Source organism: Bufo bufo, chromosome 7, assembly GCF_905171765.1.
Source record: "Bufo bufo chromosome 7, aBufBuf1.1, whole genome shotgun sequence".
NCBI lineage: Eukaryota > Metazoa > Chordata > Amphibia > Anura > Bufonidae > Bufo > Bufo bufo.
The window spans coordinates 11,445,594-11,462,551 of NC_053395.1; the positions used below are offsets into that span (position 1 = coordinate 11,445,594).

The 16,958-nt window shown below is 45.6% G+C and overlaps 1 protein-coding gene across 1 annotated transcript; it reads right to left on the reverse strand.

Moving 5' to 3' along the window:
• Window positions 1–415: 415 nt before the first annotated feature.
• TBX6 (T-box transcription factor 6) lies at window positions 416–8,663 on the reverse strand. Its single transcript, XM_040439348.1, has 8 exons — window positions 8,546–8,663; window positions 6,473–6,725; window positions 4,813–5,080; window positions 4,541–4,687; window positions 4,271–4,341; window positions 2,027–2,100; window positions 1,629–1,920; window positions 416–1,354 (listed from the first exon to the last, which is right to left on the reverse strand). The coding sequence occupies exons 1-8, from the start codon at window positions 8,661–8,663 to the stop codon at window positions 1,021–1,023; spliced, it is 1,557 nt and encodes a 518-aa protein (XP_040295282.1). The 3' UTR covers window positions 416–1,020.
• Window positions 8,664–16,958: the final 8,295 nt, after the last annotated feature.

The window sequence follows — 16,958 nt, forward strand, 5'->3', positions numbered from 1 at the left end:
CCATGAAGGGGTGTGAAAACAGCCGCTGGGCTGAGAGGAGGGGGAGACAAATGGTGTCTGTAATCCATGGAGGCTGCTGCGTAAACAGGATGCGTGGCCATCTGTTACTGGGATAACTACAACTCCCAGCATGCACACTGGGTCTAGAAAACATAAATGTCACCATCACTTTTTTAGTCCAGAGTTCTGTTAGGACTGGGTGTCAGAGCTTTGTCGCCGACCTTTACGTTAAACACAACACGAAGGTCATCGACTCATTTTTAATGTAAAATGGATAGAAAAAAAAAAACACAATAAAAATAATTATCTGATAAATAAAAAGAAAAATACAAAAGGGGGGGGAAGGTATTCTAAGGCACACAAGTAAATGAAATCTACTGTTCGCTGTTATCAGGGTCCGGGTGCTCTTCGTCAGTCGCCCCCTGCCCCCCATGATCACGTCTCTCCATATGTGACTGATATCAGCCGCTCCTCTTATAACGCTCCAGCGCTGATATAAGCTGTGCACTATAGGGGCAGAAGGCTCTCCATAGAACAGCAGTGATAGGGTGTGACATCTCCATTACAAAAATATAATCTGTACAATGGTTTACCGGTTAAATCTACATCTAACTTGGTGTTTTATACTCCAGTCACATCCAAAGCTGCCTTCAGAATTCTGCCCACTGCTTATTTAACAGAGAGTAGCTGTGACCCATCATGCACCACTGTAGAGATTAATTTGTACATACGTTTAACCAGCAGAGAGATGAAAGCTAATAGGAAATGTTCTGATTTGTGAATGCAGCTCTGGATGTGACTGGAGTAGAAGACCTGATGTTATTCAGGATCAGTAGAAAATAAGTAAAGCCTCTTCTTACATGTATCCTGTAGAGTCAGAAATAAGAACATGTCTGACCCCCAAAGCTAGGCCGCACTTGGGGTGAAGTACATGGGATCAGCAATTGTCTTTCCCATAATGTCCGATAACCCCGCCTGTACGCACAGGTCGGAGGTCACATGTAGGCTCATACAGAGCGATCACATCCATCCTCCCCCGGAATACAGGCGCTGAATCTGCGGACCGGAGAACTGCAATCCTGGCTTAGTCCCCGAATTGGGGAGGAAATGCTGGAATCGGAGGTCAGAGTTCTTTGGGTAACCTCTGATGCCCCCCTCCTCTTCTCGGCCTGGAGGGGGGATGGCGCAGGAGGAGGGGCCATAATCCCCGATGCAGGTCATGTCCTGCCTATAAAGCCTGTACTCTGATTGGCTGCTGTAGAGATGAGGCGGCTCCTGAGCTGCTTGGAACGTGGCGGGGAAGCGCTGGAGGTTGGGTGGGCGGCTGACCCCCGCTGACGATGGTTCCGTTTGGCTGTCATGGAGAAGACAGGGATGTTACATTGCAGTCCTAATTAAAGGGGGTGTAGACTTTTGCAACCATTGTTGATACAATGCATGTAAAATAAAAAACCATCCGTCTACCGTTTTGTGTATACAGCTCCAGTGCAGACTCCTGACTCTCCAGGGTATGTTGGTGAAGAGCGGCCGTGTCACATAGGTCTGCACGGGAGCTGTGTACATAAGTCGCCAGGAGGCTTTTTTAAGGAGGAAATTTGGAAAGTTGCACTTGTCAGAGCGGTACCCACCCTGTGTACATGCTGCCATCTTGGCCGGCGGGTATCTCGGGGTAGGCCTGACTCTCTGGCCGCAGGAAGTTGTCAGTAGTCTGGCCGCTCATCTCTAGGTTCGCTGCTTGCTCCTGATTGGCTGTGATCGGGAGGGGGGAGGGGTCATTTGCCTCGGTCGATGGAGAGGTTGGATTTGGCGGGGTAATGGGGTGAAAAGAACAGTCCGGACTGGGGAGCGGCAGAGCGAGACCCCCTCCGATATCCAGGGTGGAGTCACAGGGTCCCGAATACAGTGGCCTCTTACACTCGGCTGTGAGGGGGAAATAAAAGGAAATGATGAAGGACCGGACGCCTCGTGTGAGTATACGCAGGGCGACGGCGCCACCTAGAGGAACCAAAGTGACCGCGTCACCCACCTGGCGGATACGGCCCCTCCTCCTCCTCCTGCTCTGCACTCGGCAGTTTCCGCTTCACTCGAACCGACCGATCCCTGAAATGATCGCAGCAAACATTTTATATTGTTACCACCAATGTTCGCTGACTCCTTAAAGGGTCCGTACCCCGTGGAGCCCCCTGAAAGGGACAGAGCGGCTGGTGGGATATGGCTTCTGGCGCGCCCATAGAGAATAAAGATAGATGAACGCGGTACTCTGCTATCTCCGGTGCTCCCATAGAAATATAGATCGAAATAATAGACCAGCGGCGAGCATTTCCGACCAGCCGCTCCGTCCATTTCTCATGATTGGTAGGGGTCCTACAGCTGATCTAAGAGTCATCACCTATGCTGTGGATAGGGAATAACCTTCTCTAACTCGAATACCCTTTTAACCTCTGACCAGGAGATGGCGCCATAACCTATATACCAGGAGATGGCGCCATAACCTCTATATACCAGGAGATGGCGCCATAACCTCTGGGCTATACACCATGAGATGGCGCCATAACCTCTATATACCAGGAGATGGCGCCATAACCTTTGATCTATACACCATGAGATGGTGCCATAACCTCTATATACCAGGAGATGGCGCCATAACCTCTATATACCAGGAGATGGCGCCATAACCTCTGGGCTATACACCATGAGATGGTGCCATAACCTCTATATACCAGGAGATGGCGCCATAACCTCTATATACCAGGAGATGGCGCCATAACCTCTATATACCAGGAGATGGCGCCATAACCTCTATATACCAGGAGATGGCGCCATAACCTCTATATACCAGGAGATGGCGCCATAACCTTTGATCTATATACCAGGAGATGGCGCCATAACCTTTGATCTATATACCATTAGATGGTGCCATAACCTCTGATCCATACACCATGAGATGGCGCCATAACCTCTGATCCATACACCATGAGATGGCGCCATAACCTTTGATCTATACACCAGGAGATGGCGCCATAACCTTTGATCTATATACCAGGAGATGGCGCCATAACCTTTGATCTATATACCAGGAGATGGCGCCATAACCTCTGATCTAGATACCATGAGAAGGCGCCATAACCTCTGATCTATATACCATGAGAAGGCCCATAACCTCTGATCTATATACCATGAGATGGCGCCATAACCTCTGATCTATATACCATGAGAAGGCGCCATAACCTCTGATCTATACACCATGAGATGGCGCCATAACCTCTGATCTATCTACCATGAGATGGCGCCATAACCTCTGATCTATACACCATGAGATGGCGCCATAATCTCTGTTCTATACACCATGAGATGGCGCCATAACCTCTGATCTATATACCATGAGATGGCGCCATAACCTCTGATCTATACACCATGAGATGGCGCCATAATCTCTGTTCTATACACCATGAGATGGCGCCATAACCTCTGATCTATATACCATGAGATGGCGCCATAACCTCTGATCTATACACCACGAGATGGCGCCATAACCTCTGATCTATACACCACGAGATGGCGCCATAACCTCTGATCTATACACCACGAGATGGCGCCATAACCTCTGATCTATACACCACGAGATGGCGCCATAACCTCTATTCTATACACCACGAGATGGCGCCATAACCTCTGTTCTATACACCACGAGATGGCGCCATAACCTCTGATCTATACACCATGAGATGGCGCCATAACCTCTGATCTATACACCATGAGATGGCGCCATAACCTCTGTTCTATACACCATGAGATGGCGCCATAACCTCTGATCTATACACCATGAGATGGCGCCATAACCTCTGATCTATACACCATGAGATGGCGCCATAACCTCTGTTCTATACACCACGAGATGGCTCCATAACCTCTGATCTATACACCATGAGATGGCGCCATAAACTCTGATCTATACACCATGAGATGGCGCCATAACCTCTGATCTATACACCATGAGATGGCTCCATAACCTCTGTTCTATACACCATGAGATGGCGCCATAACCTCTGTTCTATATACCATGAGATGGCGCCATAACCTCGGATTTATATACCATGAGATGGCGCCATAACCTCTGTTCTATATACCATGAGATGGCGCCATAACCTCTGATCTTTATACCGTAAACTGGTTGTTATTTCTGTCTCCCTGTGTCTACCCCTCCACACACCCCCGGCGTCGTGGTGTCATGTCCGACCCCTGCCCCCCTACACACAGCAGTCTCTCCCACCTCTTATTCTTAAGTCCATTCTCCCGGAAACCTTTTGCAAACGGGTTTGTCTGAATCTTTAACTGCGTTATCTGCAGGGGACAAGAATGTTATAACATTATTACGTTATCACACAGACCCCCATTCAGTAACATGAAGATGTTGAGCCCAAAGAGGTCCCGCTCAATGTTAGTGCTATAGACGGTGTGTGCTGACACTGGGGCACCCCAACACCCCCGTCCCCGCCATTGCCAGTATGTTCTTCATGATCTGTCCCCTTCATTTACCGACCTTCTCATTCTGGTATGCTGTGACCGTCAGGAACAAGGTCTCTGGGAAGGTGAAGGAAGAGCACCCACCCCACCGGCGGCTGAAGACATCCTGGGCTCGGACAATATGGAAGCGGGGCTGATAGCGGTGCATGGAGTGCAGGATAATCTGGAGTGGGGGGGGGGGGGGCACAAAAATACACAGTGATGGATATATAGGTGCACCATAGTGATAATGTGGGTGCCCATGTGGCAGCCATGACCAGTGACCGCCATGATGGCTGCCATACTCACATGACCCATCTGGTCCAGTGTATTGTTGGTCAGCTTGATCTTGTGGAAGGAGATGGGCTGCTTCATCCAGTGGGACCCGGGCGCTGGAGAATCGGGGTGTATATAGACTCTCTCGGGTAACCTCGGCTCTGCTCTTCCGCTCGGCTCCCAGTGATCTTCCTGCCACTTGTATCGGGAGTTGTCCACCGGGACTATGTCAGCGAGGAGGACATATTTACCGTCTGGCTCAAGGCCGGTGATGCTGACCTTACACTGAGGAAACATTCTCCTGCAAGAGACGCACGGAACAGATGAAGGAACATGGAGGAGAGAGACAAGATGGTGGTACTGGGAACATGGGACTGCACGTGGCTCTCCGCCACTTCTATCGCTGAAAGGGGATCGGTCACCAAGACTGAGTACAGTTACACCTTATAGATAGAAGCCAACAGCCCCACATTTTCCAAAGCAAATTCCAGGAAAGTTGGTCTAGGGCTCATACACACGACCGTCCGCAAAACAGGGATCCACGAAAAAACGGATGACATCCATGTTTTTTTTGCGGATCCATTGTAACAATACCTGTCCTTGTCTGCAAAACCGACAAGAATAGGACATGTTCTAGTTTTTTGTGGAACAGACTTGCGGACTCACGGATACAGAACGCACACGGAGTCATTTCCGTTTTTTTCATGTGCCCCCATTGAAATGAATGGTTCTGCATATGGGCCGCAATAAAAACGGAACGGACAGAGATCAAAATTACGTTCGTGTGCATGAGCCCTTACCCTGACCCAGAAATGTGCGGGGCTTCTATAAGACGTTCCTAGAAGTGTATGTTACAAGACATAAGGGACGTTACGCTGTGTATTTCGGGGGATTGTCCAATGGTGGGGTTTAAATGTCCTGAATTTACCATCGCAAATGTTAAGTAGGCCCCCAAATGCAAAAATGAGGTGATGAGCCTACGGTCATTGGGAGGACATGTTTGCCAATTCTCCTGTAGTGACCCTCCTGGATGAGTGGGCTCGCAGGAGCTACATGGAGGGGCGGCTTCTTCCAGAAAAGAGCCCCACGTGAACGTTAACTGCGCTGCGGCATTAAAGGGGCGTGGTCACTTAGTAAGAGCCTGGTAAGGGGCGTGGCTATGTACAGCAAGATGAGACGTTTCAGGGGGCAGTTCATGAAAGTTGTCAAGTATGGGTACGTGTTAGGACCCACTGAGGCTTTTCATTAGGACTCCGCCCTCCATCAGAAAGACATTGGGGCAGATTTATCAAGACTGTCTGAAAGACAAATTGCCAATCAGAGCGCAGCTTTCATTCTTAAAACGCCTCTGGTAATATGAAAGCTGCGCTGTCATTGGTTATTAAGGGCAATAGCGACAGTTTGACAAATGAGGCCCATGAGGGAAGAAAGCCTGGCTTTGTCACCCATGGCAACCAATCACATCACAGCTTTCATTTCATAGTCTGCTCTTGAAAAATTAAAGCCGTGCTGTGATTGGTTGTCATGGCTTTCTTCCCTTGTGGGCCTCATTTATAGACAGTTTCATTAATGCTAGTTCTTCTCTGACCATGCGGCCCCTGATGATGTGTTCTCCCAAAATCCTTCTCTTCCAGACCCCTCTGATGTCCCAGTCAATCACCCCCCACCACCACCACCACCACCTTTTTCTCACCTTCCGGACTTTGTAATAATCATCTCGGTTCCGATGGCGTGGAACTGTTTCCAGAGATCTCGGTTTTCCAGGGTCATCTTCACATTCCCAGGAAGTTGGGGCGCCTCACAGGGGGACTGGGGTTGACCAAACCCCAAAGCTGGACCCGGGGGCAGGGAGAGGGGTGTGAGCGGTGCCGCTCCCAGGATCCTTTGGGAAGTATCCAGCGCTGTAAAGAGGCCATCGTATCGCTGACCGGGGGGGACCTCAAGTTCTGTAGGAACAGGAAGCAATGCACGTAATCTGACGTGTGTCCCCCATATACGTCCTGGGGTTGTCCTCTCCTTTATGGGAGGCAAGGGACTGTTCGCTACATAACTAGATTTGCTGTTTAGTGTCTGGGAGAGCTGGGTGACAACTGGGGAAGGGTCTATTCTATGGATAAGGTCTGCAGGGAGTGGTGGTCTGGCCCCAAGCCTCAGGTCAATCTCAAGCTGCTCTGCTTGACAAGAAAGTGCTAAATGGCCGCCATGTCCTGCTAATTGGACCCCTGCGGAGGGTTATGGTAACGAGATGGGAGGGCCCCAAATAAATCTAACACAGGCCAGATGTCCGGAAAACACCTGAGCCTAATAGAACAGCAGACCAGAACCTCAATAAATACCAGCACCCATAAAATGGCCTCTGAAATACAGCGCTACCTCAACTACTGAGAAGTTCAGACCAGAACTTCTAAATGTACTGTGGACTTCAAGAAATGAGGAATGCTAAAAGGTCAAATGCAGGGAAATCCTGAGTACATGATTCAGAACTATACTGGACCCATAAAGTCCTAGGAGTACCAGAACCTTCTCCACTACACTGGAGTCACCGGGTCACCAGAACCATCACTATATTGAATCCATGAAGTTCTAGTAAAACCAGACCTTTCTCCACTACATTGGAATCCCCAGACTACCAGAACCATAATTATTCTGGACTCATAAAGTCCTAGCAATATCAAAAGCTCAATACTATTCTGGACCCACAAATGTGAATGAGAAACAATTCACATCTAGACTGGACCTGCATAATCCATAGGCCACCACTATACTAGACCCAGGAACATCATAGCCTCACTATCATACTGGACCCAGGAAATTTGAAGGAACACCACAACATCACTACTGTATTGGACTTACAGAGTCACCAGAAATCCTCTACTGTACTGGACCCACTTAGTCTTTAGGCCAGTCCTGTAACCACAGTCCTAAAAATATCGGAGCTTCAAACTAATTTCAGAACTTCTCCAATACAACAGAACCAGAGCACCAAAGATGGGGCCTCAAAAACAGTGGACCCATAAAAGCAGAACCTCATAAACTGTAAAGAACCTAAAAAGAATCTTAGATATACTAGACCAGAGCCTCTCAAACATACTGGCCCACACAGACCAAATACCAGAAGATCACTGGGACCTTAGGTTATTCCATCACAAGAAAGCCTTGTAGAAACAATGTCACTGAAACCTTCTCTATCAGAAGCTGACAGGTCCAAATGTGTCAGAACCACAAGTAATCAAGCCTCAAAACACACCCAGAATGATCTAAAATATCAAGTCCAAAAATAGTGGAGAAGTTCCCTGCCCCTAATGATCTTGATGGACCCAACCTCACTGTGATCTTCAGTTATAGATGTAATCTAATCAGGACCACAAATGGACTCATGGGGCCCCTTTCTGGTGTCTGCTCTATACACAGAGACACTCCTGGTCCTTTGACAAATGTGCCTCCATTTTTTTGGTAACAGGGAGAAGGTCCAGATATAACTGAGTCTAGTTAAATTGGGCTTTCAATGAAGTATGGAGGTCAGATAAGATCCAAAGCACTCAAGGCCACCAGAAATCCAATATATATCTAAGGCAATATGAATTTATGATTCAGAACACAGAACATACATGTAGCATGATGAAAAGGTCATGTGATACATAGATACAATTCAGTCATGGTCATAGATGAAGAGAACATTGCCATGAGCAATGTCTACTGGAGTCCTGTTTAGGATACAGTACCTAAGACAACTCCACAGTGAAAGCCTCGCCATAGTCATTCATACCTGGGTATCTGTAGTGTTCATGGTGGCCGCTGGTAGCAGGGTAAGTTGGTGGCAGGGCATGGGGTGGTCTCACCGCATAGGATGGTCCATATTGCTGGAATAGATCTGAATGGTACATGGTTTGTAGGATCAGAGTATGAACTTCATGAAGGCCCAAGAAGAAGTAAGGCAAAAGAGGCGCGCGTCCTTCTGATGTGGTGCCAGTCACTGGTGTGAGGATAGCACATTGACTATTCCTTAAAGTCCGCCCTGCACCTTTTGATGTGGGACCCTCCTGCTAGGTGAGAGGGGGCAGCTGGGGGAGGTCTGTTCACACATTAGGACTGAATTAAACTTTATTAAGGGTCTTTATGGCCATTCTGAGACAGTTTGACCAGTTGTCAGGAAATGCAGAAGTGGTTGGGGGGGCGAGAAGACAGAAGATGTTTCTAATGAACTTGATGCATCTCATCCACAATCCATAGAACGTTCTACCAGAGGGAAGATGTCTCCATTGTGTCAAAGATGATTATAGGCTTAGATACTCTGGCTCAGCAGTATCACACATTGGATACGGTGGCTCAGCAGAAAGTATCATTCATGCTACGTTTAGATACATGGCTCAGCAGACAGTATCACAAGACAGGATTAGATACAGCACCTCTGCAGACAGAATCACACCTTAAAGGATTAGATACAGTGGCTCAGCAGACAGTATCACATATAGGAATAGATACACAGCTCAGCAGACTGTATCACACAGGATAGGATTAGATACACAGCTCAGCAGACAGTATCACACAGGATAGGATTAGATACACAGCTCAGCAGACTGTATCACACAGGATAGGATTAGATACACAGCTCAGCAGACAGTATCACACAGGATAGGATTAGATACACAGCTCAGCAGACAGTATCACACAGGACAGGATTAGATACATAGCTCAGCAGACTGTATCACACAGGATAGGATTAGATACACAGCTCAGCAGACTGTATCACACAGGACAGGATTAGATACACAGCTCAGCAGTCAGTATCACACAGGATAGGATTAGATACACAGCTCAGCAGACAGTATCACACAGGATAGGATTAGATACACAGCTCAGCAGACAGTATCACATATAGGAATAGATACACAGCTCAGCAGACAGTATCACACAGGATAGGATTAGATACACAGCTCAGCAGACAGTATCACATAGGATAGGATTAGATACACAGCTCAGCAGACAGTATCACACAGGATAGGATTAGATACACATCTCAGCAGACAGTATCACACAGGATAGGATTAGATACACAGCTCAGCAGACAGTATCACACAGGATAGGATTAGATACACAGCTCAGCAGACAGTATCACATAGGATTGGATACAGCATCTTACACCAGGGTTGCCAACCAGAGTTTTTCTTTTTCTGGACACCTTATCCAAAAATCACAGACAACCAACATTTTTTAGGGACAAATTGAAAAACCGCAATAAATGATAACGATTATACGTCATCCACGTCTACAGCTCCATATACTGATAAGAACTCATCACCAGAACTTACTGTAAAATGATGATAATCACCACCAGAGTAATGTAGTCAGGTACCGCCAGCCGCAAAGATTCACGGACACGTCTGTTTTTTTTCACGGACACAGGAAAAAAGTCACCTATTTTTATGGACTATCCAGAAATTTCTGGACGGTTGGCAACCCTGTCCAAGGCTCCATTCACACGTCCGCAAATGGGTCCGCATCCGTTCCGCAATTTTGCGGAACGGGTGCGGACCCATTCATTTTCTATGGGGACAAAATGGATGCGGACAGCACACAGTGTGCTGTCAGCATCCGCATTTGCGGAGCGCGGCCCCGATCTTCAGGTCCGCAGCTCCGCAAAATATAGAACATGTCCTATTCTTGTCCGCAGCTTGCAAACAAGAATAGGCATTTCTATAGGGGTGCCGCACACACCACGGACGTGTGAATGGAGCCTTATACTGTATCCCACATGATAAGCTCAGATACACACAGTCTTGTATGAGGAATTCTCCATTGCATATTGAGAGGGCGCATCCCAAAATATAACCCCCGGTCGATCCCCATCAGCCACTTACAACAACATGTCCTGACAGATGTGCCTAATAACGAGGTGACATGTGGGTGCAGACACAGACCTTCTCCTTTGTACTCATTTCACAGATAGGTGCAAACCATTAACCCCTCGCTCCCCTGGACACTGAGCGGTCACATGGCGGCCCTGGGTGCAACAGCCCGCAGTTATGGAGCAAAAAACGAGCAAGACTTTAGTGTAGAGTGTGTCAAACCACATCCCGCCACCTGCCCGAATTACTGAGGAGAGGAAACGGACGCATCTCCCACAGGACAGGTGGAATAAGACAGGAGAAGCCCTCATGTGGCCAGGGCGCCAACAAGATGTGGCCGAGCTATCTAGAAACAGGGCAGTGAACTGAATCTGCCCCATGTAAGGGAAAACCAAGTTACGACTCTGATAAGGCGCTGTATCTAAGACTATCATGTATGATAATTTCTACTGAGCCACTGTATCTAATAGCAAGGCCCTCTAGTATGGCGCCACCTGGTGTTCACTTACTTACATAGTATGGCGCCACCTGGTGTTCAGTTACTTACATAGTATGGCGCCACCTGGTGTTCACTTACTTACATAGTATGGCGCCACCTGGTGTTCACTTACTTACATAGTATGGCGCCACCTGGTGTTCACTTACTTACATAGTATGGCGTCACCTGGTGTTCAGTTACTTACATAGTATGGCGCCACCTGGTGTTCATTTGCTTATATATATTATAGCGCCTTGTGTTTAGTTACTTACATAGTATGGCGCCACCTGGTGTTCACTTACTTACATAGTATGGCGCCAGCTAGTGTTCATTTGCTTATATATATTATAGCGCCATGTATTTAGCTTACATAGTATGGCGTCACCTGGTGTTCAGTTACTTACATAGTATGGCGCCACCTGGTGTTCATTTACTTATATATATTATAGCGCATTGTGTTTACTTACTTACATAGTATGGCTCCCCCTGGTGTTCACTTACTTACATAGTATGGCGTCACCTGGTGTTCAGTTACTTACATAGTATGGCGCCACCTAGTGTTCATTTGCTTATATATATTCTAGCGCCATGTGTTTAGCTTACATAGTATGGCGCCACCTGGTGTTCAGTTACTTACATAGTATGGCGCCACCTGGTGTTCAGTTACTTATATAGTATAGAACCACCTGGGGTTCAGTTACTTACACAGTATGGCGCCACCTGGGGTACACTTACTTACATAGTATGGTGCCACCTGGTGTTCACTTACTTACATAGTATGGCGCCACCTGGTGTTCACTTACTTACATAGTATGGCGCCACCTAGTGTTCATTTACTTATATATATTATAGCGCCATGTGTTTAGCTTACATAGTATGGCACCACCTGGTGTTCAGTTACTTACATAATATGGCTCCCCCTCGTGTTCAGTTACTTACATAGTATGGCACCACCTGGTGTTCAGTTACTTACATAGTATGGCGCCACCTGGTGTTCAGTTACTTACATAGTATGGCGCCACCTAGTGTTCATTTACTTATATATATTATAGCGCCATGTGTTTAGCTTACATAGTATGGCGCCACCTGGTGTTCAGTTACTTACATAGTATGGCGCCACCTGGTGTTCAGTTACTTATATAGTATAGAACCACCTGGGGTTCAGTTACTTACACAGTATGGCGCCACCTGGGGTACACTTACTTACATAGTATGGTGCCACCTGGTGTTCACTTACTTACATAGTATGGCGCCACCTGGTGTTCACTTACTTACATAGTATGGCGCCACCTAGTGTTCATTTACTTATATATATTATAGCGCCATGTGTTTAGCTTACATAGTATGGCGCCACCTGGTGTTCGGTTACTTACATAGTATGGCGCCACCTGGTGTTCAGTTACTTACACAGTATGGCGCCACCTGGTGTTCAGTTACTTACACAGTATGGCGCCACCTGGGGTTCACAGTGTATAGGAATGTGCACGTCCATCTACTGAACTGCTGTAGGACGTGCATGCTCGGTCACCTCTGAAGCCTCTGTGTAGTGCTCCTGGCTTGTCAGGAAGGAACAGATCCTCTGCAGTATATGGCAGTATAGTTGAGAAGACTAGAAAAAAGGCCTATATTGTCAGCTGCCAGAGGGGGAAGGAGCCTGATTCTTTTCAGATCCCACCCCCAGCAGCAGCAAGAGGGACACATGGAAGTAAAAAATTATAACTTTATGCTAGAACCACTGAAAATGACCATTCACAGCCGCCGGTCCGGACCTGAGCTTACAATATGATTCGTGGGATTAACCCTTTGAGAGTCACTATGCGCAGTGCTGGACTATGGCTGCACCTGTCACAGGTTACAGTCAGTGGGAAGCCTGTCTCCCAACCGTCCCCAATCCAGAGGACAGTCAGGAATTTTGGCCACTGTCCCGGAAAGGCTGTTGCATATCCTGATTTAACTGTGTCTGTGTCCTCAGGCTGAATACAGTGGTGATGTGGGGCTCATCCTCCATTCACCCTATAACCCTGCGCAGTGGTGGTTTGGCGCAGGTAGGTGCGATGCAGAAAGACCGCGGCAGAGAAAGCGGAGAGCTGCTCCATTCACGGGCTAGTCGAGTATGGGCTAGGCCATTCTGTCCTTCCGCCCCGCTTTAAGCCTCATTCACACGTCCGTGTCCGTGCTGAAATCCCTGGTCAGTGACGCATTCGTGAAGCTGTCCATGAAGGATCCGTGTTGGGTCCATGTGTCCGTGTTTCACTGACACTGCACAACTGAAATATAATTTTCAAAGCATCTCTTCATAATGATCCGTGAAACACACATGGCATCCGTGTTGCATCCGTGGTTTTCACGGACCCATGTACTATAATGGGTGTGATGGATCTGTGAACACGGACACTGATGTGTAAATACACATATTAAAATGAATGGGGACGTGTGCTGTCCATGGAACACTGGCGTGTGAACGAGGCTTTACACTGCAGCTCTGCTTCTCCAAATTACTTGCAAATCAGTGCATGAAGAGCTGATCTGTATATTAGCAAGTACAGACAGATTATAGTGCCCAGATATGTTATGTATACCTATATGCTTATAGAGAGTATGCAGTTCTTGCCCCTCCTAGGGGGCGCTCTTACAGCAGTGTCGGTGTAATATACCGTCATGTGTTTCAGGTGCTATTACTCCCAGATATTCCCCCGCTGTGTGTGTGGCCTGAATGCCGCCTTCCAGCCGACAGGTGGCGCCCTGCCTGTGCTCACTGGACACGATCACAGGGAGCTCACACATAATTAGTGACTTTATATAGTATTAGTGCTAATTGCTTTATATTATTGTGATGACACCCGGAGACATTACACCCACTCAGTACAATGCGCGAGGTGTGCCAAGCTGTCGGACGCTCATGTAGACTGTACTCGCTGAATGAGGGACCAGGCACAAATGTGAAATATTCTCATGTCTTATATTTTTTCATCAAAAGTTTAGAAATTTTCATTTAATCTGAAGTCTAAGAGCAATGTCATCATTTCAACACCAGGGGGCGCTGTGTCCAGATGTGATTAGACCCCATCCCTGAATGGGAAGATCTTGTGTTATGTATCACTGCTCCATCTCCTTATAATCCTACTTCTTAATGTGGCCTGTATTATACTCCAGAGCTGCACTCACTATTCTGCTGGTGCAGTCACTGTGTACATACATTACTTATCCTGTACTGATCCTGAGTTTCATCCTGTATTATACTCCAGAGCTGCACTCACTATTCTGCTGGTGCAGTCACTGTGTACATACATTACTTATCCTCTACTGATCCTGAGTTTCATCCTGTATTATACTCCAGAGCTGCACTCACTATTCTGCTGGTGCAGTCACTATGTACATGCATTACTTATCCTGTACTGATCCTCAATTACATCCTGTATTATACTCCAGAGCTGCACTCACTATTCTGCTGGTGCAGTCACTGTGTACATACATTACTTATCCTGTACTGATCCTGAGTTACATCCTGTATTATACTCCAGAGCTGCACTCACTATTCTGCTGGTGCAGTCACTGTGTACATACATTACTTATCCTGTACTGATCCTGAGTTACATCCTGTATTATACTCCAGAGCTGCACTCACTATTCTGCTGGTGCAATCACTGTGTACATACATTACTTATCCTGTACTGATCCTGAGTTACATCCTGTATTATACTCCAGAGCTGCACCCACTATTCTGCTGGTGCAGTCACTGTGTACATACATTACTTATCCTGTACTGATCCTGAGTTACATCCTGTATTATACTCCAGAGCTGCACTCACTATTCTGCTGCTGCAGTCACTGTGTATATACATTACTTATCCTGTACTGACCCTGAGTTACATCCTGTATTATACTCCAGAGCTGCACTCACTATTCTGCTGGTGCAGTCACTGTGTACATACATTACTTATCCTGTACTGATCCTGAGTGACATCCTGTATTATACTCCAGAGTTGCACTCACTATTCTGCTGGTGCAGTCACTGTGTACATACATTACTTATCCTGTACTGATCCTGAGTGACATCCTGTATTATACTCCAGAGCTGCACTCACTATTCTGCTGGTGCAGTAATTGTGTACATACATTACATTGCTTATCCTGTACTGATCCTGAGTTACATCCTGTATTATACTCCAGAGCTGCACTCACTATTCTGCTGGTACAGTTACTGTGTACATACATTACTTATCCTGTACTGATCCTGAGTTACATCCTGTATTATACTCCAGAGCTGCACTCACTATTCTACTGGTGCAGTCACTGTGTACGGTAAAATCTAGTATCCCTATTTCGGATCCATCTATGCATGGATGGCTCCATCTGAAAGGTTTCTACAGATGCAATACTTGTCCAAACTGTAAAAAGACACGTTTTAATAAAAAAAACAACGAATATCATATCTACCTCTAATGGTTTTAAACATGAAATACAAGATTTTTTAACATGCAATAGTAAAAATGTAATTTATATTCTTCAATGCCCGTGCAATAAACAATATATAGGACGCACGAAAAGAACTTTAAAAGAAAGAATTTCTGAACATTTTTACAAAATTAGGGGTGGATCAGATAAACATACGGTGTCGAGACATTTTAAATTACACCATGACCAAAATCCAGGCTGTCTTTCCTTTGCTGCTATTGAAAAAGTCAAACCTCATTGGAGAGGAGGGGATAATATTAAGCATATGTCTCGCGTTGAGACACGATTTATATTTAACTTTGACTCAATCATACCCATGGGTTTGAATGCCGAATCTGAACTCTTCGGCTTCTTATAATGTTTTCCCGTGGGGGTGGGGGCCCCCCTCCCGATGTGACCCAGAGGTGGAATTAATACCCACTCTGGTTCGCCTTGGGTGGGCGGCCACCATCCTTATACTCTCCCCTCCAATGACTCTACAAATAAGTCAGAATTAATGAATTAATGAATAATGAATATAGCTACATTATAGCTCCAATACAGTCTGCATCATCTTAACTAAATTTTGTTATTCCTTAAATATTGTTACATTTTCCTTATATCTTTTGTAATATGATATTTCTTTAAAACATAGAATTGACGGAAACTGACATACCCTGTGTCTTTATATATGATACACATTAGCATTTTATGAACATAGAAGTAATGAATATACATTTTTAACTCATCGAATATTTTACATTTTTATATATTTCTCATTAAAAATATATATATTATAATTGTTTTTATATATATATCTATATATCTTTATTTTTAATTTTTAATTTTCATTTTTATTTCATTCTTATTGTTACATTTATATTTATTTATCTCTATTAAAACTATATATTGTATTAAACCAATATAACTTATACCTATAAATATATTTGCACCCATATATGTATATAAGGGACAATAAAACGCATATGCATTGAAAAAACCGCATTTGCGTTTTATGAACTACAAGACAGCATCGATAATGCATGCGCATTAAAAGAACCACATCTGCGTTTTTAAGTTGTAAAACCGCATTGATAAAACATATGAACCACATCTGTGTTTTATAAATTATAAAACTGCACTAATTAAACATATGAAAATTATTGTATAATAAGAATGGGACCCAATTGTGAAACACCAGATAATAGGATTATTAAGACTAATCTTCAGCACAACATTCGAAAATACTTTTTTCCTATAAAAAGAACAATCACTTAGATTGCTCCATGCCAGAGTTTCTGTGTGACCAGATCCAAAATCCACATTTTTGTTCCATCTTACTTTAAGGGATGTTGGGTATAAAAAGGGGATCAAAACCCTCTTACAGACCACCACTGAGGAAGGGGCCAGGAAAGGACCCC